General features: G+C 33.9%; 2 protein-coding genes across 2 annotated transcripts in view; one reads left to right on the top strand and one right to left on the bottom strand.

Annotated features, from left to right (window-relative positions):
• Positions 1 to 27,714, bottom strand: part of LOC113504403 — a 117,000-nt gene that overhangs the window by 12,476 nt on the left and 76,810 nt on the right. The gene's annotated exons all lie outside the window — the stretch shown is intronic.
• On the top strand, positions 7,807 to 13,358 carry LOC113504401 (15-hydroxyprostaglandin dehydrogenase [NAD(+)]-like). Its single transcript, XM_026886657.1, has 5 exons — positions 7,807 to 8,002; positions 10,426 to 10,665; positions 11,615 to 11,788; positions 12,071 to 12,219; positions 13,187 to 13,358. The coding sequence occupies exons 1-5, from the start codon at positions 7,883 to 7,885 to the stop codon at positions 13,326 to 13,328; spliced, it is 825 nt and encodes a 274-aa protein (XP_026742458.1). The 5' UTR covers positions 7,807 to 7,882; the 3' UTR covers positions 13,329 to 13,358.

Raw genomic sequence — 27,714 nt, 5'->3', positions numbered from 1 at the left:
TTTTTTCAAAAAATGAAGATGATGTACAGATGTTACTTATAACACAAAATTGTCGTTAATTTCCGTCGTACGTTTCAACACCTTTGATTCACTTTTTTATGTTCGTAATTTCTATTGATTTAAATTTAACTGTGTATCCATTACTTTTTATAAATCTACTAGCTGACCCAGCAAACGTGGTTTTGCCGAATAAATTTGTTTTCTAGTTGCATGTATTTTTAATGCCACATTATAAACAAAAAATTTCGTCCAAAAAATAAAATATATTTTTTTAGTGTGAGCTACCCTTAACACTTAGGGGTATAAAAAATAGATGTTGGTCGATTCTCAGACCATAAATATAAATACGCATATAAAATTTGGTAAAAATTACGGTAACTAACATCGTGACACGGGAATTTTATATATTAGATTTGACGTACTGATTAGAAGTTTTATACCCTATTGCAGTTATGAAAGAGAGATACCACTCATAGCTATGTACTGCCTCATTAAAATTCACAATTGCAATAACATTTATTTAAAACGTAGTGTTACTATTGCTTGTTTTCAAATAATCAAAGAAGAAAATTCACCAAATAACATTTTGTTTAAACTAGAGAATTCGTTTTGGTCCAGCACGTTACAGCTTCAAGGACTAGAGTGTGCACCTGTGTCTTGAGCAAAGCTAGTCAGGCTTTACTGCATTCTGCTAGTTTCTACTAAGACAGTTATATATACAGTATTATAGCCGGGCTTGGAATGACGACGACAGGTGACGCTCTTTTTTATCATTGCATTTTTTTTGTTGTAAATAGTTCATAAGTAAGCATGCAGGTCAATATTAATAATACCAGCTTATGTATATATGTCACACTGCTGGCCACAGGCCTCTTCCCATAGAGGGAAGGATTGAGCATTGATTACTACGTTAGATCACAGTGGGTTGGTGATTTCAGATTCCAAGATTAGAAACCAAGTTTCCTCACGATGTTTTCTTGCACCGTTTAGCAGTTATGTCTTAAAATAATTATGAGAGTATATAAGTATGACATTGAAAAATTCACATTGGTAATTATCCTGTGTCCTACAATCGGTAAATATAATAATAAATATAAGAAATTAATGTTTCTTCCAAACATACCAATTTTAATATTTTTCACAATACCATTTCAAATTAAGCACAAATCTCGTAATTAGTTATTAGAACAACAGAGAAACGACCGAAATAATATAGTTTTAGTTGTCATGGCGCTTGTATTAAAGGGGCAACTTGGTAAAACTTTACCTATCTACGAAACTTTAGGGGAAGTTTGGCTACGCAGTGTGCTGATCGTAGTTTATTGTACCCTATACTTGTTCGTCTTGTTTCCCGAACTATTTAGTATTTGAACACCTGAGACAGTGTCATTGGATTTATTTAATTAGGTAATGAATATTTGTTTAAGTAGGGTATGAAAATTTGGAAGAACTTTGAAGTTTTCTTCCATTTGTACAACGTTTTTAATGGCTAGGAGAAAATTAAAATAACCGTAAAAAAGTTGTATGTTTTAGCGCACAGTTATATTGTGATTACCAGTTTGGGGTACTTGATGGGGAACTTTTTTCTGTAACTCAATTACTTGAGGTTTTAGCACATGTTTTTCTTCCATCCCTACATCTTTATGTCTTTTTTTTTATTATTATTGAAATATTGTTCCATAACCAATGGATAAAAATGAAACCTTGTTCCTAAGGCTGTCTAAACCTCTGCCCGTCCCATTGTCACGAAGCTGTCTCTCATGAACCGCGGTGGATAGTAAGCTGATATTTTCAAAAAACAGATAATGAAAATAAACGTCGAGGTCAAGCAACCCTTGTTACGGTTAACAGTTTGTTGGGTGACCAATATTTTTCAACAAATTTCACATTGCCTATTTGTCCGTAACCGTCACTTGACCAGTTTCATATAAAAATATCTTTTTGCCAGCAACAATAATAAACGTGCACCTTTACCTTTTGCAACCAAAAAACCGTTGCTGATTTTATCCTTACATATTGCAGGTTCGAGTAAACCTCTAGCAGTAGTTACCAGTGGAAAATATTTACACGTTTAAAATTCGAGTGCAGTGTTTGAAGTGTACTTCGGCAGTGTTCGCAACACCCACTGTTCAGTGTTTAGTAGTGTAAGCAAATTATTTGCAGTGTTGCCGTATTACTGGTATTGCAGCGCTTTAATTAAATTTTGCTGGAACTTTTAGCATTTTAAGTTCGTTTAGAGAATGTGGGTGTTAGAAATGTAATTGTTGTTTGCGTCTGCAAATTTTATAAAGGATTTAAAATAGAAGCGAAAATAATTTATATGTATAGGGGTTTTTTTACCAAATGGCAAGGTAGAATTGTGTTTCGAAACTGGATAATAAATAGCTCAAGAATAATCTACCTGCCTCGAGATTGATTAATTTGAACCTTTCTCTTGAGGTAAGAGGCTTGATCTTAACAGTTCAGGATTTATTAGCTGGTTTTATAATATGATTAGTAAGGCGGTTTTGAACAGTAAAAGTAGTATCATAGTGACAGCATCTGCCAAGACTAATTTGTTACAACTTCGACAAAGCAGTAATTCAATTTTTTGGGTTATTTTTTAATGCGAAAAGATCAGTACCAACAAGAACTTATTATGTAAGAGATAAAGAAAGTGTGTCACCCTACGCGTATAATAAAAGGTACGAGTACCATGACGTCAAAATCCGAGATTTATTTTGTTTTATGTACATACACAATCTGCAAATCTAACTTCAGATAAGTTCTTCGTTATAGGGAATAGGTTTTTCGTATAAAAGAACAATGGTTTTGGAGAATACGTGGAAGATGATTATTTATTTCTCGAATAGACATCAAGTGTCTTGTTAGGCACGTCAGCATAAATGCCAAATTCCTTTGACGCACTTTGCCGCCGACGCGTCCAAATTTGATCCAGAGATTACTAGTATTAGTGCCCTTTAATTTGTTGACCAACTAGTTATCAAAGATCCATAATCCTTTTCATTAACGTCTAGGCATGGGTCTTCTTGGCTTGGGGACGTAAGCAAATATGCTTGTTGTGCAGTTGTGTAGTAATTACGCCTTGGCCCTTTGATGTGTACCTCCATCACTGCCAAAGTGGTCTTAGCAAACACCAAATTAATTATGAACATTCAAACAGAGTCGATCAAATATCGTCTTAACTAGACGTCACATTGAAGGCTGGGCATTATTGGTCCCTCCTTTTTAAACCCTCATTAATTTTCCGACCAATTTTGCCCAATTTTCAAGTTTTCTGTACTATGGCTAAATTTTCAGATAATATTAACCGGTTAGTTCTGGAGGTCTTGCCTAATTAATTGATCGGTGGGGAATCGCTATTTACATAATTATTTTTATTTATGTGAGTGGGCTTTCCGCGTGGACTGGTTCCGTGTAGCCCAGATTGACAGTCGTGGAAGGATTTAGAATTTTTCAATGAAATGGCTCACAACGAGCTAGATTAAAAGAAATGTGATCTTCCCCTTGATCGATTCCGAAATCTCTGCTTAATATTTTTAGTATGGTAGTTATAGTGTGTAGCAGTAAAAATTAAAAATCTAAAAATCGAAGTAGTCAAAATGCTTTGTCAAAATCAGAACTTCCAAATTAGTTTCTAATACCCCATCATTAAGAACTAAATAATTTATTCGGCTACCTTTGTATTCTCACAAATAGCAAGGTAACCTTATCTTATTTCCCAAAATGTACGTTTGCAACAGTACAATTCCGTGTCCCTCTTCAGGTAATACTTTCATTCAAGCTTGATTTACATATTCACAACGAGAAAATAAGCGAAACCTCAAAGCAGTTGAACATTTATTAAAATTTAATACAAAAATTCCTTGCTTCTTCGCTATTTTAACAATCGCGGCAGTCTGAAGAGCGGAGTGTAAATTACATGCCACAGCGGCAACCGGCCGCACTATTGCGCTGGGGTTGCAGTGTATTTAATACTCTTGGAGAAGTTCCTGCTGAAATGCAGTAGGTTAATTTTATAGTGGCAATATTGCCTGGTTTTTATTGCTAAACAGTTTGGTGAAATAGTTTTGGTAAAGATTTTAGGGTAGCGAATTATTCTGTGACGGTTTTAGGGTAGCAGAAAATCACAACATCTGTACATTTGGTTTTGGTGTACCCGTTATAATTTGTCCAACAATGAGGAAAAGTTTGGGACCATACATTGAAATTACATCAAATAGTAATAAAATGTAAAAGAAATCCCAAAGCCCGAGGTATCCCAAATTCTCTCACCGAAAACTTTACAAAGCCTTTTCCTCAAATTCTTTTCAGTGTATTTGTTTTCTTTATCTGCACACGTAAAGTCGGGAATCCCAAGGCATTTTACGGAGTGTTGCGTTTTTGTATTTGCGTATCTCACTTCGGCAAGGACAAAGGCGGCCTTTCACCCTGAATAGGGTTGGGAAGTTTCAAGACATTTCAGTTCCCGAGCTTATTATTAACGCTTTTTAGATTTTACTATCTGCTTGATCTTGTTCGTGACTTTGCCCATTTCGTGAACTTTTCTTGTGAATCCATCTGGTGATATCCACTTTATCAGCTGAATGAGTAAACAGGATAATACAAAATTCCAACCATTTTTCGATAGATTAATGAGTTTTCTGTCAGCTGTCGTTCCTAACGTCTAAACTTTATAAAATGTAAGGTAGCTCATGGCATTTGTAAAAGCATGGACATTCTATTGTACAGCTTAATGCGACCTCATTTCCAAGTATGTACTTGAAATATTTTCATGCCAAAAAGATTAAATTTCGTTTTTGGTTCCATTGTCAACCCTACGCGTTGCGAGCTATGAGATTTGTTTGTGCGGACACCCGCAGACCTCGCCAGCTTTGTTTGACTTGTGCCTCGTTGAAACGCTTTTTTTCAACAACTGTACTTAGTTTCTATTTTCGAGTATTTTTTTTCTCTTAGCACTTAGTTTTAAAGTGTAATGGACAGTAGCTGAACGCTTCGAGTGCCGAGTGGTAAAGTTTTTTAAACTTCAGAAGTAGAACACATTGTTGGTAGATCTTGATGTTAAAGTTTTGAAACATTGGGTTCAGTACAATGTGTGGCAAAAACATTTGCTATGAGCCGACAAAAACTTTAATTTAATTTTTGTATTTATAATACAGCTTTAAGAATAGTTGTAAAGTAAAATGCGAATCCTGAGAGAAACACCTATAATACATACGAAAACTAGCTGCGAGCAACTAAATGTAATTTTTAGACAGAATTTAGTACACCCAAGGTGGCACACATAAAGAAAGATAACTATATGAATCAACTCTTGAGGGATTTGTTCTAAAGATTTACGAGTCGTTATCCATACAGTGGGTTCTAAAAATGTTGGATTTATGACTGAGTGCCAGTTGGTACTAGTTGAATTTATTATTTCACTAGTTTTGGGTCGTAACTTGGTCCCTGTATATCTGCAATGATTTTTTCACTGGCATAAAAACTTTATGGGTTTGTCCCATTTTTATTGTTACATTGGTGTAGTATTATGATATTTTAGGTGAAAACTCAATAAGAGGATAAAAAGTAAAAAAGCTATTACGGAATAATGATTTTTTTTGTTCATGGGGAGTAGTTACTTAGTTTGTAACAAACAGTTTTTGGTTGGGGAGAGACAAAAGTTTAGGCCTCTACGTACTAGGAGATTTTATTAGTTTATAAATGCACTTTACGTGCTAGGTATTTTTATGTATCTTTCTATAGTCATATATTAAATTTCAAATCGAATGTGTAAGTTGAACTGAAAACCAAACGCAACACCATTTATATCCAGAGTCCGTCGATAAAAACGCGACTCGCCACATTTTCATTCATTTCACGACGACCCCGGACGTACATTTTTCTTTCAATACGAATACAAAATGCGTACTATACGCCAGTACTAGAAACCAACCACTACCTGTAAACATAACAACATTGTAGTTGTGGGAAAGAGATGCTGCTCTACAGTGTGTATAGCGCTGTCACGCTTTCACGACTGCAATAATGTTACTTGTAGAGGTGGCAGGCTCACTGGTACGTGTCAACCAGCTCTTGTGCAACTCGCCTAGTCTAGCAGCCGAGTTGATGACATTCCCTTGAAAACACCCGCTTTTGTTCCAGCATTATTATTTCGCGAGTTTTTCACATCACATGGTAATAAAGAGGAAACGTACGAGCCAGAAATAATTAAAATAAAAATGGAATGCGAGGCTTAAATGCGGGGAAATAAAAATGTGATGAGGATTCCAACTTTGTAACGTTACTGCGGAAATAGGATTACTAAGTAGAAATAAAAGAAAAAAAAAGTAAATTTGTCCCTTTACCTAGATTTTTACATTCGTTTAAGTCAATTAAAATAAATGAAATTTTAAGAAAATACATTTCGTTTTATTCGTCTGAAGATGACAGGAAAAAGTCACGCTCTATTAAGTGTCCACCCTAAATGCATATTCATCTTATACATCTTAGTAAAAAATTAAAAAGGTCAATTCTGTACATTGTAAATCAATTATAAAAATACTTCTGTCTTTTAAAACTATTGGACTTATTTAAAAGGATTAAGGAGTTTGCGTTATAAACACCAGTGCCGGAATGTAGTAGTAAGCTAATGAATTGCGAGCAACAACTACTATCTGTATATAAATATGCAAAATACAATCAAAGTAAATTACAGTTTACTTATGATCTACGTATGTATTCACATTAAATACCTTGTGCAGACCTTCAGGCGTTTTAAGGGTAGAAACTCATCTCTCTGCGTCAATTTACTTATTGAAATACCTCTTACTCCCTAGTTGCCTTTGATCATACGTATATGTTTCATATCGTATGTGAGTAAATAATTTTACATTACTTTTTCGATTGATTTGATAAATCATGAATTTTATCTGAAATCATTACAACTTGCAATATGTTAGGATTAAATTCTGACGTGAACCTAAGACTGTTTTGTATGACTTGTTTTTGTTTTATGACATAAAAATACTAATCATACATAAGGTAACGTCTTAAAATTGATCAAAAAACATGAAGAGGCGTTCGAAATGTAAATTCTCAACACTTGCCAAAATTCTCAGGTTCACTTCCAATTTTGAACGAAAAGGCTCAAAAAGCGTCGTTAAAACTGGCCTGCTATTAGGCGTTATTGTTGCGTAGTCAATGGTTGCAGCTCTTGACGGCGCTTTAGCCGCTTCGCCGCGTCAACCCCTCGAGTCGAAATGAGCCGCCATAGGGAGCACCCTGAAGTACTAACGAGAGAATGATATAGCCTTTTCAAGAACGCCGAAGGAATTTCAAGAGAACATTCCAAAATGTGAACAAGGTTTTATCACGGAGATTTTATATTTTATTATGGAAAATAAGGAAAGTTGCAAACCCCTAATGAGGTGTTGTTTATTTTTAGGTGACAGCATAAAATATACGTACTATCGAACCTATATGTAAATGCCATTTAATAACAATAAAGAAGTAAAATCAGAGAATAAAGAAGAAACACCCGATAATTATGCTTTGTAATAAATTTAGCTGCAGCGATAACCTCAAGATGTTCTGAAATCAAGACGAAGAAACTCACGAAAACAATCTCCAGTCCAAACGATCGTTTAATAAATATCTATAGCCGTAAGTAAACTACGATAAGATACTATCTCAAATTCTTAATCCAAACCGAAGATGATCACAAATACAATTACGACACCGCAATAAAAATCCGTTTTCAATTCCGATTCGCGTTTCTTATCACACTGATAATTCTCCTATCAGTAAAGAAATTAGTTCGATAAAGCACATTGTTTTGATCAGTACGCCAACGACTTTAGTGTGAATAGTATTATCTAGTATGAATTAATTGTGTTTTAAAATGGCTGCGAAGTTGGTGAAGCGGTATTTGTGTGTGGAAGATAAAGTGTTTTTGGTGACTGGGGGTGCGGCCGGCGTCGGTGCTGGGATCGTGAGGGCTTTGCTCGCTGAAAATGCTAGGGTAGGTTATGAGATGAAATCTGAAAATATATTATGCAAGTGTTCACTCATTTCTTTTCAATTTATTAGTCGAAATGAAATGTGTTTTTGTTTTACTTCAGTACTACTCAAAGATGCGTTTTCGTAGTAAATATAAAGCTATTTTTCTTATTGTACGTTGTCATTTGTTTCACCAAATCTCAGGTGTATAAAGCACTGACAACCATTTCATTATTAAATTGTTCTTGAAAGAGCAAAATTTCAAGTACAATTCCATTGGACAAAAAAAATTCAAACTATGTTTATCACTTCCAAAATGAAGTGAATAATTTTTATATGTCGAATCATTCTTTTGTTTCTTATCTGGAATAAATGGTAAACAAACTATAACAAAATTGAGTAGATAATTGTGAAGTGTACGTTGAATAAGAAGTAATATAGTGCTATAGCAACACATGTACTCTTTATCTAGGTACATCTAATCATGATAACGTAGATTACACTGAATAGTGTAGCTAACACGATGACTTTCGAAATTATGGGATACAAATAGAACTGCGGCAATATAGGCAGTCGCTCCTTGTAAAACACTGGTACTTAGCAGAATCTGGTTAGCCTGGAAGCCGACCCCAACATAGTTGGGAAAAGGCTAGGATGATGAATTATAAAAGTCGTCAAGTGCGAGTCGGATAAGCGACACTGAGGGTCTCGTACAAATGGAGTAAAAAAACAAGACGGGTGGATGAGAAATAAATTTGGGAGTTGGAACCGGTTCTATTTTTACCCTTTGGGTACGGAGCCCTTATAAGGGAATCCCTTGATCTGTGTGTATGGTTTCCTATGATTATGTTGTAGTCTCCAGATCACGCAGATTTTGGAAAACCACAAGGTCTTTATAGAAACATAAAGAGCACTAGTATCTTTTAGTGAGTTACACAAGGCTGATGATGATGAAATCTTTTTTGTCGTTAACGGAAAAATTATTGATTTGAAAAAAGTAAATCTGGTTAAAATCTTAATTATCATTACAACAAGCAATAAAAAATAATTACTAATTACTATCCAGCTAACCCGATTAATAATTACGTCAATCTGACTGTGAACCACGTTGATAACAACTTTCACATTATTATAAACACACCTCTATTGATAACAAAAAGATTGATGACGTAGGTACATACATATACTACAAGTATACACACACATACTCCTACATCATGACCAAGCATATTTTGGACAAATTTTGATAATAAACATATTTGGGGCCATATTTGAATAAAGAATGGTGAAGTGCAAAAGAAATTGACCAAACACTCAACATATTTATGACCGGGAAAATCGTTGCTTAACCTAGACTCTCCTTTTTACACGTACGGACAGACTGTGATAAGGTTAAGTTTTTAACCTTTTAGGTAAGGGACTTCGATATGAAGTGTATTAATCCATTGTAAGTAGCCCACTAAGTAGATAATTAAAACAAAAAAAGTAGATAAAAGTAATTCGAAACAAAATACTGGCTCTCCATTACCATATCAATCAGATGATCTTAAATTTTTCGTATCGTTTATTAACGACATTTCATGATCATGTATTTTCTTTAAACCAGCTATCACAAAAAAAACACCGTTTAGAATTTACTTTAAAATTGAACAAACAACACTTCAATAACGAATACCATTTACACAACAGACGTGTGTTATAAAGCAAAACAATATTCTACAACATATCAAAGAGAAACATTTTAAACAATAAACTGTAACCGAATCAGACCTTAACAAGAACAGTTTTACAACTGAAATACAGTTTATAAACAAAATAGTTTGAAAACACAGCATTGTTATCCTGTTGAAAACAAATGCGACGGCGAAGCGTATACCTTCCTTAATTAACAAATGTTGCATTTTGTTTTCTAACAACAGCTGTTACTGAGGTTGATTTTCAAAACTGTTGTAACAATATAATATTATACTTTGTTGAAATTGAATTGTTTTATAAAAGTATTGTATCGTAATTGTTTCTGAATGATAGCTTAACATTTCATTTCAGATTTAAGATTAAAATACATAAAACAACAATCGTTAGCATCAGTCGCTTAAAATAAATTTAACTATATTCCTACTGGTGATATATTGATTCAGATTTGGATGATGGCCTGAAGCATATTGCGGCATTAGGGCCAAATTATTGACAAAGAAAGCGGTAAAATGCGAGTCGGTCTCGCAACTCTCAGGGTTTGACAGATAGACCCTCAGATAGACAGACAGACGGATAAGCCTACAGTCGGATTGACGGACAGATACCTAAAGGTTAAAAACAGACTCTCAGTTAGTAGCTTCAGTTTTCCGCCTTTCGGTAAATAACCCTAAATCATGACTGTGATTTCATTATTCTTGGTGTTTAAAACAGTATCTAATATTTACTCCTTTTCCTGTAACCTCATTACAGCATGTCGCCTTCCTCGACGTGGCGGACCGTGAAGGCTCTGCGCTGGAGTTGGAACTGCTAAACAAGTTCGGGGCTTTGAGAGCGAAGTTCATAAAATGCGACATAGCTGACGACGCCCAACTGGCAGCCGCTTACAAACAAGTTGTGGACAAGTATCGAAGACTTGATGGGGTTATCAACAACGCGGCGGTTCTGACTGTGGACGAAAAAACTTATAAGCGGATGGTTGATATTAATTTTGTAAGTATTAGAAGTTTGCTATTTTCTGAGATGCAACTGGTATAGAAGCTATTCTTGATTCCGAACAGTGGAGGTCAGCTGAATGATGCTTTTCATGACGAATGCTATCTTTTCTGAGAGTTCTTCATCTCGATCTTCCAGTCCTTTCAAAAATATTCCCTAGCCATCTGTTTTTTTCGCTCTTTCAGTCTATTCGAACGTTCTAACTCAATCTAATAAGTAGAGAAAAATATCCTTACCCTCGAATTCTGGATCTTCACAAATAATACCAGAAAACCAACCAATTTAAAATAATATTGTTTTTATTTATTCTTCTCTTACTATTTCATTGTTAAAAGTAGCAAAATTAAAATTCCACTAAAGAAAGCAATTTAGACTAGATACTGCCAGTGTCGCTTCGAAAACTCGACGATGCAATAAACAATGGCGCGGTTCTGAGTGTCGACGAACAAACACACTAGCGGTTGGTCGATATCAAATTTGTGAGCTATGAGCTCTTGCGTGAGTAACGCTTAACGTCCGCATTTGATTTGATTGGACACGAAATGCGGTCCGTGTTTAATATCCTCGTGCAAAACACATTCGCAAGCATCAAGAATATTTAGTGTAACATAAAACCCGTTTAGATACTTTTGCTGGAGTGGAATTGCTTCTGGTATTGTTTTGGGACTTGGTTTTGGAGTTATAAACAGTTCTGTTGTGATCTTCATAACAAGTTTTCATAAGTTACTTTTGTAGAACAATATAAATTACTAGGAAAAGCTATCAACTAATTATGTCAAATGAACAACAATTAACCAAGATTTGAACGTCCAAAGCAGAAACCGTGAAGAGGTACCCATTATATTTCATCATAAACCCGTCCCGGCTTTATTATTTACTCATAAAATATCCCGTCTCAATAAAAAACATAACATTGTCGTCTAACATAAACTTTACTACCTTCCAGTCAGCGACAGTGTCCAGTACAATGAAGGCTCTAGACATAATGGACGCCAATAAAGGCGGTAATGGCGGCACTATCATCAACATATCATCGCTGTTGGCTCTCAACCTTGGCAGCCACCTACCTGTTTATGCGGCCACCAAGACCGCTGTCTTGCAGTTTAGTATAGCTATGGGGGTAAGCTATTAAATTATTGTGGCAAGTTTGTCTAGCTCCTAGAGAATCTCCTTATTTATATCAAGGGCTTGTTAATCACTGAGTGAAATCGAAACAAAAATGATTCTTCTTTACACCAAATTCTTCTTTAATAGATGCTTTATCAAAAGACGTATTATATTGAGATTTCGTGTTTATGGAACGCCTAACACCTCACCTCAGAACAGTTTAAGAACCTGAAAATATAAAAATAATTCTAGAAAATCCAAGTAAATTGACCGCGATCATTTAATTTGTTTTCAGACACAGAGCAAAGTTGCACAAAACAAAGTACGAGTTATCACAGTGTGCCTCGGTCCAACAGACACGGCTATCCTAAACAGGAACAACTTGGAGAACTTTGATAAAGATTCAACTGGGACCGTCGCATCAAGAGTCCCCGTGAGGCAGAGGTAAGATGCGAACGAAGTTTGATGAGATAGTTTGGTACCAGGCAATCAGGAATCTTTGGAGATGTTGTTTTGGATGCAACTTTAGAGTATGATCATAAAAGTTGGGAGGGGCGGGCTTTTAAAATGTATTTTGTTAGTTGAAGATGATACAACTTAACAAAGACTAGTAGAGCTGATAATTATAATTTTAAACAATCAAATCTGCTTCAATTATCTTAAAAAAAAACATTTCTGTCTTAAACTACTTATCACGGTCCACCGATTTATAATGTAGGGATTATGCCCATGTACAGAGGCTTTGCTTTAGAAAATTTAGTCATGAAGAAAGTAATATTTACTGAAGCAAATTTGAAAACTGAAAATGCATACTACCATTAATTGATATAAAAATGTAACTGCATGCATCTGTTTTATGAAACTCCGAACAATTTCGTTACAGTTTTGTAGTTCCTCCATTAAAAGTCATTTACTTTCTGAAATAATGCTTTTTGCTCAGACCTTTACCGGCATAAAACTTTCTGTAAAGTTATACAAAACTAAGTGTGTTTATTTCAGTTTATGCTTTACAAATACAATTTGAACAAAACATACTTCAAAGAGTAGACATTACTAAAACACAAAATAGTTAACAAAACGTTTTATATGCCTCTCTTTGCAGAAAAGTTATTCAGAATAGAAATAATTATGTTTGTGTTATATCAAAAAGGTCCATAATATTCAATATTGCAACCAATTTACGTGCACTTGGAGAGGCCTATGTCCAGCAGTGGACTGCGATAGGCTGATGATGATGATGATGAACCAATTTACAACCTTTGACTACAATACAATACATTATATAAATAAACTGAATGACGTGTGTCATGTCAATTCTAAGTCACTTAAATAAGTTAAAAAGGTCAAAAATTGTCGCTCCTATTAAATATTAACACTTTTTATTGTTAATTATTTATTTATACGATTACAGGGTGGAATCAGCTGTGGCAGGTATTTTGGAAGCAATCAGTGAAGGGAAGAGTGGATCTACATGGATTGTGAAGAACGACCAACCAGCTTACGATTATACTGACAAATTACTTGAAGCATTCGAAATTTTATCTGAATCTTAAAATAAAGCTATTAGTATAGTTTATTCCTGATTTAAGGCTATCATATTGCCAGTTTTTTCGTTGATTGATAAATTAATAAAATAAAAACTATTTATTTATTTTTATAATTATTGACTGCCAATAAATTATTCTAATTTTTATTATCTGCATCTAACAAAAGTTAATTTGTAAATTGCGTTTTTTAATAACTACCCAGCTTAGAACATGAAAATATTTCATATTTCTAGCATATTTTGTTGCATGCGTTGACCGATTGTAGCCATTAATAATCCACTGGGCTACCACACGGTACTTGCATTGTGTTTTTATTCCCAACTTCCAATTTGTATTGCATTTCCAATTTAGTTTTTTTCGACAACATTTGTTTTAGTCGTGCTGAAAAATAGACGAAAAATAATTTGGAGTCTCTATCTATACATGAAACTCTCGTGTCACTATGTTAGTAGCAAACACCGGAGAAACTTTAAGACGATTTTATTTTTATTTTTTACGAATATTTAGTAGCTCTACTGGTCTAAGAATTAGTGAAAACATTTGTTTTTTTAAAGGTTATCCATATCATAATGCTGTTCTACTCTATACAGTGCACTATCTCGCTCCTACAACTTGACTCACTTTACTTTAAGACGAGGTAGGCTTGTAATATCTATTCATTTATTTCTGGTTAAGAATCCTATCATTTTTCCTTTAATTAAATATCTGTTAAAGAAGGTACGCAGTTGGTGTAAAATATGCTTGAATAAATCGAATAATAATTATATATTTATATTTCAACATGAATAGAAGACCATTTAAATTTATTTTGAAGTAAAGTAAATGTGGATATTAGAAACATTTAGTGTTATTATGCGTAACAACCCATTATTTAGCGATTAATGTAATTGGATTCACATGCGGTCGTAACATGACGTACAAAGCCGTTATTATTAATTTTCACATAATTGAGCTTGATTTGATGACAAATAATAAGAATATAGCTAAAATAATAGAGTCTAATAATTGTTAATTATGCGTGCCATTAAAATTGTTTAGAAGCTCTAAATTAAGCTTGATATTGAAAATGGTTTAATGTACGCAATCATGTCAGTCATGAAGCATTAAATTATTTCTGGTACATAATGTACATGCTTTTGTACATTAGTCACATTATGTTCACAGAATTTATTAGTAATGGTATTTATTATTTTTTATAACCTATAGACTTTTTTCACAACTCCATAAAGAAATAAGAATCTTATTGGAAATTACTTTTGGACTCTATTATGCACTAAGCTACCCGCGGATCCGCCCGCTACAAGCGAAAATGATTTAAAATCGTGATAAAAAACTGTCTTTTATGATAATCCAGGTTATAAACTAAATATGTTAAAAAAATCGTCTAAATCCTTTTAGTGACTTCTGTGTAAAATATTGCTTTCACGTTCATAACATTAGTAGCGTATCACAATACATCTACTAACTATATTTTTTGTCACAATCTCAATTTATGCATTCTTTCCCCTTTACACGATAAACAAAATTCAAATAAGCCTTTCGCATCGGTGTTCCTGATTTAGGACGAACACGAGACGCAATCATGAGACTAATTCCCCACACGTACGGAACTTGGCACGGGGAGTGCAGCTGTATTTGTCAGTGTATTTTCTACAGGGCTTTTGTTAATTTATGTTTAGGTTTTATCTCTAATCCAAACCGTTTGTCTTTTTCGTACAGAGAAGTTTTTTTGCTTGAGTTAAAACTAGTTCGATGTTTAGTTCGTAGTTTTTTTGGGTTCTGCGACAATCTATACTTACTTACTTACTAATATATAAAGCTGAAGAGTTTGTTTGTTTGTTTGTTTGAACGCGCTACTTTCAGGTCCAAATTGAAAAATTCTTTTTGTTTTGAATAGACCTTTCATCGAGGAAGGCTTTAGGCTATAAACCATCACGCTACGACTAATAGGAGCGAAGATACAATGGAAAATGTGAAAAAAACAGGGCAGGTATAAATCATAACTTATATCTTCTACCCACGGGGACGAAGTCGCGGGCAACAGCTAGTGGATTATAACCAGACTCCTTTCATCAAGCTTGTGTTACTGTTTCTGATAATATTAATCTATTTAAGTGTCACAGCTGGACAAATCTTTTTTTATACAAAAAGGTATTAAATGCTTTTATGAACTACAGGCCTATTCGTACTTGCTGAAACCTAATGCATTATTTGTGCTTCTGGACAGAGTTGGGATGGCTTGACTCACAGCATCCCAAAGCCACCCTACGTGCAATTTCCCGATTTGAAGCCTACGTGTGGAAAAAAAACACATGTATAGCGACCCTTTTACAGAACCTCAAGGCAATCATAACATATTATCTTTAGATTATCACGCGGAAAGGGTGAGATATAAACCTTAAACAGTCAATACATACAATTTATTTAAAAACCGACTGTCCTAAGGAATGTATCCTTGTATGGCAACCATTCAAGCACAAGATACCCAAATAAATGTATACGATATCAACTCGAGACAGATAAAGGTTTTATGCTACTTCAATCAACGACATGGACTTACTTTGTCATTACAACTTCTACCCATCACACCATAATTTGATTGCTTCTCATCTGAGCCGAAGACGTCAAGAAAGCTCTCACGTACCAAGTTACACGAAAAATGTTACGGAAAACATGTTCTATATCAACTTATGTATACGTTGAGCTATGTCACATGCCACGCAATTCGGGCGAAAATGTTTTGGATTTTCGTAAGCACGGCTTAGGTTTCACGACATAGCAAGCAAATCTGACGTTGAAATATTATCAAAAGAATTTCCAGCAGATTGAAATGCATGCCAGTGACTTTTTGGAGACGAGGAAATAAACAGAATTTTTAGGTATGATATATTTGACGTAGAAGGTTTTAAAATAGTAAAAAAAATATGTTTTGAAAAGAAATGAAATAGAATTTCTTAAAAAAAAAAAGATAACCATGGGCCAAAACGGAACTCCAATCTAATTCTTAATCAGCTTAAAGTTTCAAAGCGACAGCAATCGATACCTAAAATCTATTCAAAGTAACTAAACCGCTGGATTCCACAGGGTCCATTAAAACTGGCTTATCGGGTATCCGTAATTATTAATTCAGGAGCGTTAAGTCGGGCCTCATCAATGCCGCGTGGATCGCAACTGAATGTTTGCCAAATCCGAGGCCCGCTGTGTTTAACTATTCACTGGCATGTTTCAGCAGATCAGCAACCCCTACTACGACCACTCACATCAAGCACTGTCGCTTTTGCGGGTACGAGACGGGGTACTACTCCTCGTATCGTGCTCTCTTTTCCACAATGCCGATAGACTTTGTATAGAAGTTCATAGTACAGGCTCTGAATTAGAGAACTCAGCATTAATGAGAGCAGCTTTTTGTGTGGTCACCTTTGTAGCGTTGCGTTTTAGTTGCGAATATTTGACTGCATAATTGAGAAGCTGGTATTGAATGTTATTTAGGGAATTAGAGTTAAAATGTTTTGGATTTTCGGATGATAAATATTTTTGTCATTCAGAAATATGCCGAACATGACGGCTTTTAAATTGATGTCTGTAGTACCTACTTACTCCAGCTATCAAAAATGGCGTACAATAACCTCAAAATTTCAAACTACAGTCAATCATAATAAGTGATACACAATTTGAAAGGTTCAAAAGTTGTTACAACAAATTTGATGCTGTCATTACCTAACAAAAACCAAATAACGATTACTCCGGCCACAAATAAAATAAAAAGTATTGCTTATATATTGTTAAACTCCAAGGACAATTTCCATTGGAAAAGTGAGTTTGCAAAATTGAAGAGAACATTGATATTCCGTTGTAGGGAGCCACGGCCCATTTGCGGGTGCGGCGGACCCAAAAATAACGAGAAATTATTACATACAGACCAGACTGGGCAGAAAATAGTAGAGCAAGCTAAAAACATTAATATTATGAAAAAAGTATATAATATAATGTTCTTGTGAATGGTTTGTTATTTTCTTTTTATGTTTAGGAATTAAAAGATCATTAATTCTCAAAAGAAGTCGCATCCACTCTTGTATTTTTATTTAAGTTTCCAAAAGTTACATTTATCGGCATTAATTTTGGTTAATCAAACATAAAAATTCTTTAGTTTTAAATTACGAATAGAAATATATCATGGTCTTTGAACGTTATTAGTAGATATTCAAAACACAATGAAAATTTTTCGTTGTTCTTTTCTAGCTCAGAAAATATCTACAAATAAATATTTATCAATACTTTAAAGTTCGAAAGCTAATTTTCTTTCCACATGGAGTTGATTGCGAAAGTAATAACTCTGTTAAGGATCATTTGAAATTCTCTCGTACTTCAATATGGGTTTAGCACTTAAGGACCTATACAAACTTTCTTGCAATCATATGAAACTTTTGACTGGTTCCAAAGGGAAGGGAAAAAGGAGACCAGAAAGCCGCTACGTCTTCGTAATATCTATTGTCTGTGTGGAAACGTGACAGGGCTCTACAAAATGTAGAGCGACATCTCTTTTCCACAATTTCAATGCTAATTTCGGAAGTGGTGTCATTCCCTTAGTGAGGAAGGACTCGGTTTTGTTTTTCGCCAGAATTGTATCGTAAAGGGTTGCTTTGAAATTCACCTTTTTGCGGTTTTACAAAGATTGTTTTTGTGTTTTGCGGTGTTTTCTTTTTTGTTTGAAATTGTCCCTTTGGTGATGATGGACGGTCATTGGAAATGAAATACGCATAATGTAATAAATAGGCAACGAACTGAAGTAGAAACTGGTTTCAGTACAAATTTTAAAATAATTAACTTGCATAATTTTGAAACATCTCCTGAATTCAAAGTATTTTAAGTTTACTTCGAGGCGTTATACAATTTCCCAAGCAATGAATATACTAAAATAAACGTGTAACAGAATTGTTGGCCTTCTGCCGCGAGCAAGCAGGCAGAGATCCAAGCACTTCGCTATTTATGCCTTACTCCTTATCTCTAAATTGTTTTAGATTTCCTTGAGTTTTGTCTCAAGTTGCTCTTCCCTGGTACGTCTAGTAACATAGTAAAGCAAAAATTGCATCAAAGTCTGATATGTAAAAGCCATTTTGTCGTGGAACAAAACCGTTTAGTAAAATTTCTGTTCATTCAGGTTACCATAATAATAAGTAAGTGAATACCATTGATATCTTATTAATACATTTTTTTTACTTTATATCGATTATCGCCGTGTTGGATTCAAAGTAGAAAGTTCCAAATTGATGTTAAATGATTTAATCGCAAAAATATAAATGTGACAAAGTTGAGCCAAGTAAGTTGCTATAGAAAAAATGCTATTTGAGCAAATCCGATCTTAAACAATTTCTAGTGTACTCAATTTTACTATACTATACTTTTCTAAATAGTAAATCATTATATTAATCAAGTAATCTATACTAATATATAAAGCTGAAGAGTTTGTTTGTTTGTTTGAACGCGCTAATCTCAGGAACTACTGGTCCAAATTGAAAAAATCGTTTTGTGTTGAATAGACCATTCATCGAGGAAGGCTTTAAACCATCACGCTGCGACTAATAGTAGCTAAGATACAATGGAAAATGTGAACACAACCGGGCAGGTATACCTAAATCATAACTTATATCTTCTACATACGGGCACGAAGTCGCGGGCAACAGCTAGTCTCATATATGAATGAAAAAATAATCGCTTAAAGAAATGCGCCTGGTCCAAGGGTCCTCTATAACTACATGGGCATCTAAGTAGCATGTATCGTGTGGGTAAGAGGCACAATTTCCGGTCACTGCGTGGACATTGTGCCTGACCTATTTCTAGAGGCGACTTTACTAGCCCCGAGCGAGTATTGTTGAAAGATTTTATAACGATGCCTTGTATATTTTATTTCTTATTCTTTTTTTAAATTATGTGAATTGTGTTATTTTAATAAGATATGACTAAAAATAATAATTTTGGATATTATTGTCTTATTTGATTGAAAGTGATGGAAGAAGGGTGGTGCGAAAAACTGGAGAATTACTTTTTTATTTTAAAAGAACTGAATTCTTCTTAAAATTATTAAGAACTACGATATTACCGAAACGGGTTTAATTCAGAATTCAAACAGTACCTACCTATTTATTTAAATTTCTAGCAAATTGAGGTCAAGAGCCAAAGAATTTCTATTCGATAGCTAGCAAGCCACAGGCGATGAACCAAAGAATTCCACAACTGGACGCTTTAGTGAGCCAATTTGAAATAGAACCTGAATATCATTCGTATGAAATATCTTCTGGACTTCGTAATGGTCTGGCACTATGTAGGTAAATTAAATCATATTTTCAACTACATATAACTTTGAAAAAAACACATTGGTACTTTTCCAAAGAAAGACCACCACGACAACCTAACATGTATTGGTTTAAACATATTTAACTACAGTCTATGATTACACAATCAGCCAACAAAAACGGACGGAATTATGATATCGCAGCTTACTGTTTTGCCCAGAAATTCGCAGCCTGAAAATGATTAACCCTTTGTAATTTATGCAGAAATGATTTTTTGCCCGTACTGCGGTGTTGGCGGAAAAATGGTATTATTCCAAACGATTGCTGGAAAACCATTTTGCTTTTAAGCATTTTTTGTGGGCTTTGCGTGATATTTGATTTTTACCCTGAAATCAACGGCAAAGCCGACGGAATTCTCGCAATACTTAATTCGAACCTCATTTTTTTGTAATTTCTTGTTGTATCGAAGGAATAGTACTTTCTAGAAATAGTCATTTTGTGAAAGTTTTTTTAGCTTATACCTGTGGGTGTGGGGTTTGGTATTCTTGAGAAGCGAGCAATGTATCCTTGTATGTATATACTTATCCTACCTATACCTATCTTGCAAGGCAAGTTTCCTCAACACAAGAAGTTAAGAAGTTCGTTTTATTCGAGATACATATCGATAAACATACACAGTACCTAAGTTTACGTCTCAATGGGAGATGAAAAATACTATTTCAATATCGATCAATCCTCACAATTCCTCCGAAACGGCTTAATCGATTCTTATGAAATTTTGTGTGAGTTTTTGGTAGATATGAGAATCGGACAACTTATTTTTCTTTATGTAATGTTTTTTCTTTATCAGATATTCCCAAGAAATAATTTATATTGCAATCAACGTTTCCTGGGTTAGCCGTTGTTTTGCCATGTACCTATATGTATATATATATTCAATATTTTATGCATAGGTACAAAACTCGAAAACAGAACAATAGAAAACATGTACAAGGGAGAACAGACGTCTACTATGAAGCTATTTAACCTCGATAAACGTAAACGATTCAGAAGAATCTTGCTACAGGGCACTAAGTAAATTACTTACATAAGACTTGCTGAAGCTTCAAAACCTTACACGGTCATATTAGCTTACTTGATAGAGCCGCGCAACTTCGTAAACAAAGTGATAAAACAATAGAGATGAAAACAAATGAGCGCCGTGTTCAATTTCAAACGTAATAAATGGAACACTGATGGGATTTGATATTTAAGGTCTCAAACATAATCAAACTAGTTTGACTTAAGTGTCTTTGTTGCCTACCACGTGTTTTTTATCTACCCTTATGTTTTTTACAGCTGGGCAAAAGAAGCTACGTCCATTACCTATACAAATTATGCTATCGCAGTTGCGAAAGAGAGAAAGCCCTATGCTGCTTACTAGGTGATTACATTTTCACAACACGTTGTTGGCCCCATTTTTAAAGATCCTACGGAAAAACTATGCAATCGCGAGCTACAAAATATGCAACACAACAAGTACAATGATGCGATTAAAGCTTGGGATCAGGTTAATTGAACTGTTAAAAATAATTCATCATTCATATAAAACAACTTAAACACGCCAAACCAAAGTGTCTACAAAAAAGTTTGAATCAAACAAAAAAAATGTTGTTTGAGCCAAACGTTTGAACGTCTGAGGGCCAACATTCGATCTCGCGCGAACGACTTTTGTATAAGACTCGTAACTTTGTAATGTGGGTGACTTCAAAGACTGTTGCTAAGTACATTCGCGTATTGCGTATTGTTTCGGCTTTGTCTCTCTCTGGGATATTTCTGTAAGGAATCAAAAGTTTATTGAAAAATGGGAAATGTATTTTCGTTTTTCATTTCCATTTTCACGTCCAATCTTATTTCTTTTATTGTATCAAAGTAAGTATAACTAAGAAGGAAGAAAGTATTAAGGATATTTTCTTCCCTATATAAACCATATAAACAAAAAAGATAAGTATACTTCAGTAAGAACCATTGTTCGATAAACTTTAGATCGAACCCAAAATAATTCACACAAGTAATTCAATTTACATTTAAATAAATTTCAAACAACTAAATACAATTATAACAATTAAATATTCCCTTTATCCTAACTGATACTTTTAGATATTAAAAAGGTCTTGACAATTGAGACGTCAAATAACAAACTTCAACAAAACATATTTTATGTAATCCTTGTCTTCTTTGCCCTAGATTTAAACATTTCTCAGCTGGATTAGCATAATAACGCAGGCAAAGTCGCGACAGGTTAAGAGGCTAAGCCGAGAATATTTTAAACAAACCTTTAGTTAAAATTCTTCTTAGTTTCAATTGTTCTGAGAAAAATATTAAAATTGTAAAATCCGCTTTTTTGCTTGAAATAAAATCTTTTGAGATGTCATTAGTCTGGTATTATTTGAAGTACAGTTTATTTTTATCATACCAATAAATTTAAAACTCCGACAACCACATATTTGCCACAATCGTCGCAGATTAATTATTTAAGCCTGTTCTGTTTTTGAAATTTGAAAAAGCAATTATCCTTCACGGCTTCGAATGGAAAAATAAATGTTTCAGCACAATTTTACTTAAACCTGACATGTATTATGTACATCATATAGGTTTTATACAATATACATGTCTACATTACAACACACACAAAAACAATAGACGAACGCCTTAAAACATATTACGTCAACCCCTTCGGAAGTTCGATTATATAAGAGAAACAATTGTAACATTGACACAAGATAGATCTGAGTTCTCTATGGTATCGGGGCGGCAATTCCTACGACCCCGTCCTGCCACTGACAGCCGAAGATGTATCGATTGCAAACCAATCAACGTATTGCTATTGTGCTGTTTACTTCGCGAAGAAATTGCGATGGTCTTATCAAGGCTTATGTTTGTAGGTCAATATTATTTGTAGACGTTTTCTTTTTCTTTAATATTGTTTTAAAGGTAAGGCAAGACGTATCTAAATATGAACTGATTATTGAACTGTGTATCTGTTTACGATATTTTAGAATTTTATTTAAAAAACTGCAGGATTTCATAACTAATTTAAATTGTTATCAGCTCTTATTAGGCAGAGTAGATAAAATACCAAGCTTAGACTTAGACTTCGAGTGTGACAAACCTTGAATGAGGTAGATTGAAGATCGATTAATATGAACGTTTTGTATATGTAGATATAATTGTGAAATCATGTACAATGTCCATGTACCTACATACATAAGGAAATGTTGTAATAAACGACCGCCGGCGCCGTGTAAAACCTGGTAGCTAATTATAATAATAACATGTAACCTATACCAAAATTTTATCTTTATAACCTAGGGTTTAGGGTTAACCCTAAATACCTAAATCCCTCTAGGTACACTAGATTGAATTTTAATACCCAACTTATTTAAAACAGGTTTCATAAAGGGTAGGCCGCTTAAAATACGTATTATAACAAAGAGTCAACTGAGGCATAAGCTTACACTTCATAATTGTGAAGGTTTAAAGGCTCCGAGGGTTCGCCAAGGGAGGGAGGAGTAACACCTCTACTGAAAGCTAAGCATTATTATTGAACGTTAAGTGTGCGGCGTCTTGTAAAAAGGTAGCTATTTGATATCAAAGTATCGATTTATAAAAGAAAATTACTTTGGATTCTTTTTAAAATTAAAATGCAATTTAGCTCGTGTTTATTTCAAGATTTTAATCACAGTCCAATCTCTTATGTAGAACAGAAAATTAAAATGGTAACAAAAACAACAAAATATAAAATGTATTATATATTTTGAAAACTGTCGATTAGAACAGAGATGGAAGAGGGTTTCATGTCCTTGGATATCTTTCAATGGTTACATACCCTAACTTTTATCGCAAATGATTCTAGAAATTACGTCACGTGCTGCCTACCTTTTGTTTTTTGCAATTCCCCAATTAAGATAATGTTCTAACCAGTTTTTGAATTAGAATAAAACGCAAAAATCCTGACCAAAATCTCTTGAATTGAAGGCTCTTGTTATTCATTTAACATTGATCAACTAAATAACCTAACTAGGCTATCCTATTACTATCGCCCTGTTGTCTGCCCGTCTGTAGCCAGTCTATCATGAACCGATATATCTGGGAAGTTATTGTTTTTACTAATTATGTATTTCGTCACCGGCTATGTTAACAAATTTATAATAAAAATGAAAGTTGAAATGAAGCAACGATTGGTAAATTTAGAAAAATGTTTAAATTTATTTTTTAAAATAAAAAAGGATAACTGAAATATTATTAGGTACAACCGAATTCTGATATCTGGAACTCCCAACACTGTTTCTGTCGACGTTTTATTCGCTTTATCGAAGTATTTTTCACCAATTCGACAAGGCAAAAAAATATAATTTCACTTTTTTTGTCCAATATTACCAAACTTAGCACTTTCCTCGCGTTAACATATTAATAAGCTCATTTAAACATCCCAAAAATCTTCTCTAGTATCATAATGAAAAGAGGAAAATTTTAATTGAAAATTATACCCACGTCAGACATTTTCAGAACAAAAACTGAACAAGAGAATAAAGTGAAATTGCCGCTTAGAAAATTGTAATTGTTGTATTTTAAAAGCCAATGATTGATTAGCAAAGTTTGTGCTGGAAAACGGGAATGGAATAATAATATACAAATATTTCGAGACTGTGTAGGCTTTATAATAACTTGTACCTATTGACAATTAAGATATATTTTTATCTGAACTTGTTTTGAAACTAATAATAATGATAATCATTATTTGATATCAATGATTTTGTGGAAGAGCGAAAAGGGCAGGCCTATCTTAAGGCGCGGGCCGAGTTGATTGAAATTTTGGCTTGACTGGATATCTCCTTAACGTTTCCATAAATAGCATTTCGCATGTCTGACCTGACCATTTTCGCGTCTTCTTTTGTGACGATCACTGGACATCTGGTTATGTTTACTGGCCTTTGGTTTGGCGAGACTAAATTTAATTATACATTTTCGGCAATTAGACACAAGACGTTGCAAAATAAAGATTTGATTGGGATGATTTATAATAATTATTATTTTAATTCAAGCAATAAATTTAACTCTGTACAAAAATACCTTGTTCAAACATGAATCACTATAATTTGATGTCACAAAACTTTCTTAAGTAAACTACACTAACTTTGCTAACAGGAAACTAGAATCCATTAAAATAATAAATTATTTCCAGATTCACTGATAACATTAATATCAAGGAAGACGCAGTTCCTTCATCTCCTTATCTAAAAATAGACAACAATCGAATTTCCTTTTCAATAAATAAAAGGTGAATATAGAGACCGGGTATTTTTGTAAAAGAATATCTTGTTTCATTTCTATGTTCAATTAATATACATCAAAAATGTATTTTTAGCAACTAAGTATGAATAAATGGACCTTTTTAATAAGAAATATGAAATAACTATAGTAGAGATGACACTGATTAATGTAAAATTTTAGGTTAAACGTGAAATAGGAAATAACCTTTTGCACACGCCTTCTCCCATACAAATACCTGTCGGTAATATAATAGCAGCGCTATGTATTAACCTTGGGTGTCTTTATTATGTTCATAATCCGTTTAACAGTGAAAATGTAACAAACGAACATACATTCCCTAACTTTCACGTTTATAAAGTGCAGTGCCTGAATTAACTTGCTTATTTCTCGATAGTTGATCATACCTACTCAATCTTATTTCTATTTCTATGTTCTATGTATGTATCTCTACAATACTTTAAAAACAGAGATTATTATTATTTTCTTTGTTACTTATCTGGATGTCAAGAAAAATATCAATTAAAAAAAACAACTACATATACACACAGTCTATCGGGATTAAAGTTACACAGGCCTAAACATATTTAATTAAAATGTGGATAACGCGAGTCATTAGAAACCGCTTACTAAGCACACGAGGGCACAAAATTGGGCTGGCATATACGCTCTACAATGAAAACATCATTATGCCTACACTGTGTACCGTTGTTGGGTAGACACAGGGGTGGATATTAGCTATAGCCCAAGGTAGGTAGGTGGGTAGGTCGAGTAGGTATAAAATGACTTTTCTGACAGGACATTTTTCATACCCCGGCCATTCGAGTCCCTGGAAAGGCTCGACTTATGTCCTTCATATTTTAACGCTGCGACGCTTTTCTCTGAAGGAAATAAGATTGGAAGAGAGAATAAAAATGGACATCGAACGGTGTTTTAAAAGGTTCCGGAAACTATTCCGGTTCCTTTAATATACTGGCAGCCAATGTGAATTAATTGTGAGTGTCAAGTTTTTTTCTTTTACAATTGAAAACTGTATAATTTATAAACACAGTTGTGATACGTGTATTGTACTTCTCCTCTACACTTAAATACAGTGCTCTATACTAAAGAAGTTGACATTTTAGACGAATAAATAGTATTTCATTGAAATTGTAAATAATGGTCTAATTCGCGAATAGCATAATCCTACAGAATTGGCAGGTGTTGCAACAAAACAGCATGTTCTGCCACGAGATATTAGCGTATTAACGGCTAATGACTATACTAATGAAACCACAGCCCACAATTCGATTTTACTGTGAAAATCATAAATATTTTTCATTATGACGCAGCGGGCTATTTGTGAAAGAAAAATATTGTTGGATGATGTATTATGTAACTATTGTTTTGCGTAGGTAACATTATTTAATTTCGCGCTTAACAGTAAACCTATGAGTTAAAATACCTTCTAATTTTTGATTTCTCTTCATGTACAAAGTGTGTAATCCGTTTCATTTTAAAATTATCATTTGCCACGCAACCTATAATTTTAAGTCTATTTTCAGCGTAGATATGGTATTCGTAAATTGGTAATACCAGTCGTCCCCGTAGGAGCAACTTTGTTCCCACTCGTTTCGCACCTCTCCGTAGCGATCGATTCCGTCTAGACACCTATCATGATTCGATTTATGATTCATATGAATGTTGTAGAATGACATTCGTTTGCCTGAGTACCAAAATCTGACAGAAAGTTCAGAAAATGAGAACGTTTTAAACTCTTATCGAAATATGGATCCCTGGTCAAATATGAAAGTATAAATAAATACTCTATACGATTTTCTGCATTTCACAATGTGGGTTTAGATGGTGGGTACATAAACGTCTAATTAGTTTTGGAGCATTGTGTGCCATGTCGGTCATAACAAAATAAGAGTTATAAGGATGGCTATTATAATTTGTGGATTTGCGTGATAATATTTGGAAAACAAAAACTCCTCTTCAATATTTTAATTACTTACAAGCCAAATATAGTGTACCTGTAACAAACGTTAAGATTTTTTATCCTGTTTCAAATCAATTTGGATTAAAAATTTGTTGAAATATTGTTTCAAACAAAACCTATTTAATTTCTTCAGTGTTTTCCCTTTACCTACCAACGTATTTCTTCTAGCCGTATCACCCATGATTTATACGCACCTTACCTTCTTCTATTCCGCCTTACATTACACAACAACATAAAAAAATACGAGCCATTTTCTCAAAGGGTAGACATTAATAAACCTTCCAATAACGCCAGGCAGAGCCATCGTAGGATATAAGTAGTGTTTGCGTCTGACAGACATGCGTTCCCCCTGGAAATGTGGTTGAAAGTGAATGACGTAAATTCTCCATGAGTCCCAAAGGTATTTATGGAGAAATCTTTGCTTTTTACCATACAGGCTTTTCGTTTTACATGAATTTGTCTATTGAGATGTATGGGTTTTGTCGTAATATTTTTCTTGTGTTCGGTAAAAAAAGCTATTGAATTTATAAATAAGACCATGAGATAATGAAGACCATCTAAGACCTTATTTGTAAATTTAATGTTCCGAGTTTATGTTGTTAAACGCTTGTCTAAATTTATATGCTGAACGAAGAATTTTCTGTTACGGAACAGTATAAAGTTTAAGGCTCTATTTGAATATTTATATGAAGACTAATTAATAGCGGTATTAAATGCGAAACTATGAGCACGATCAATTTTTACCTAAAGCACATTCATTTAAGTTAGTTTTATATGAACCACATCATACATACATACATACAATATGTAT

The sequence above is a fragment of the Trichoplusia ni genome, chromosome 22 (genome assembly GCF_003590095.1).
Source record: "Trichoplusia ni isolate ovarian cell line Hi5 chromosome 22, tn1, whole genome shotgun sequence".
Lineage (NCBI taxonomy): Eukaryota > Metazoa > Arthropoda > Insecta > Lepidoptera > Noctuidae > Trichoplusia > Trichoplusia ni.
Note: the sequence above shows the minus strand (reverse complement) of the source record. Positions and strands in the feature narration are given on the sequence as shown.

What these genes read in the sequence shown, in the direction of transcription:
- LOC113504401 (XM_026886657.1), top strand. Translation starts at nt 7,883, where the DNA reads ATGGCTGCGAAGTTGGTGAAGCGGTATTTGTGTGTGGAAGATAAAGTG. An exon ending in TGCTCGCTGAAAATGCTAGG is followed by an intron (nt 8,003 to 10,425) that starts GTAGGTTATGAG and finishes ACCTCATTACAG; the next exon opens with CATGTCGCCTTCCTCGACGT. An exon ending in GGATGGTTGATATTAATTTT is followed by an intron (nt 10,666 to 11,614) that starts GTAAGTATTAGA and finishes ACTACCTTCCAG; the next exon opens with TCAGCGACAGTGTCCAGTAC.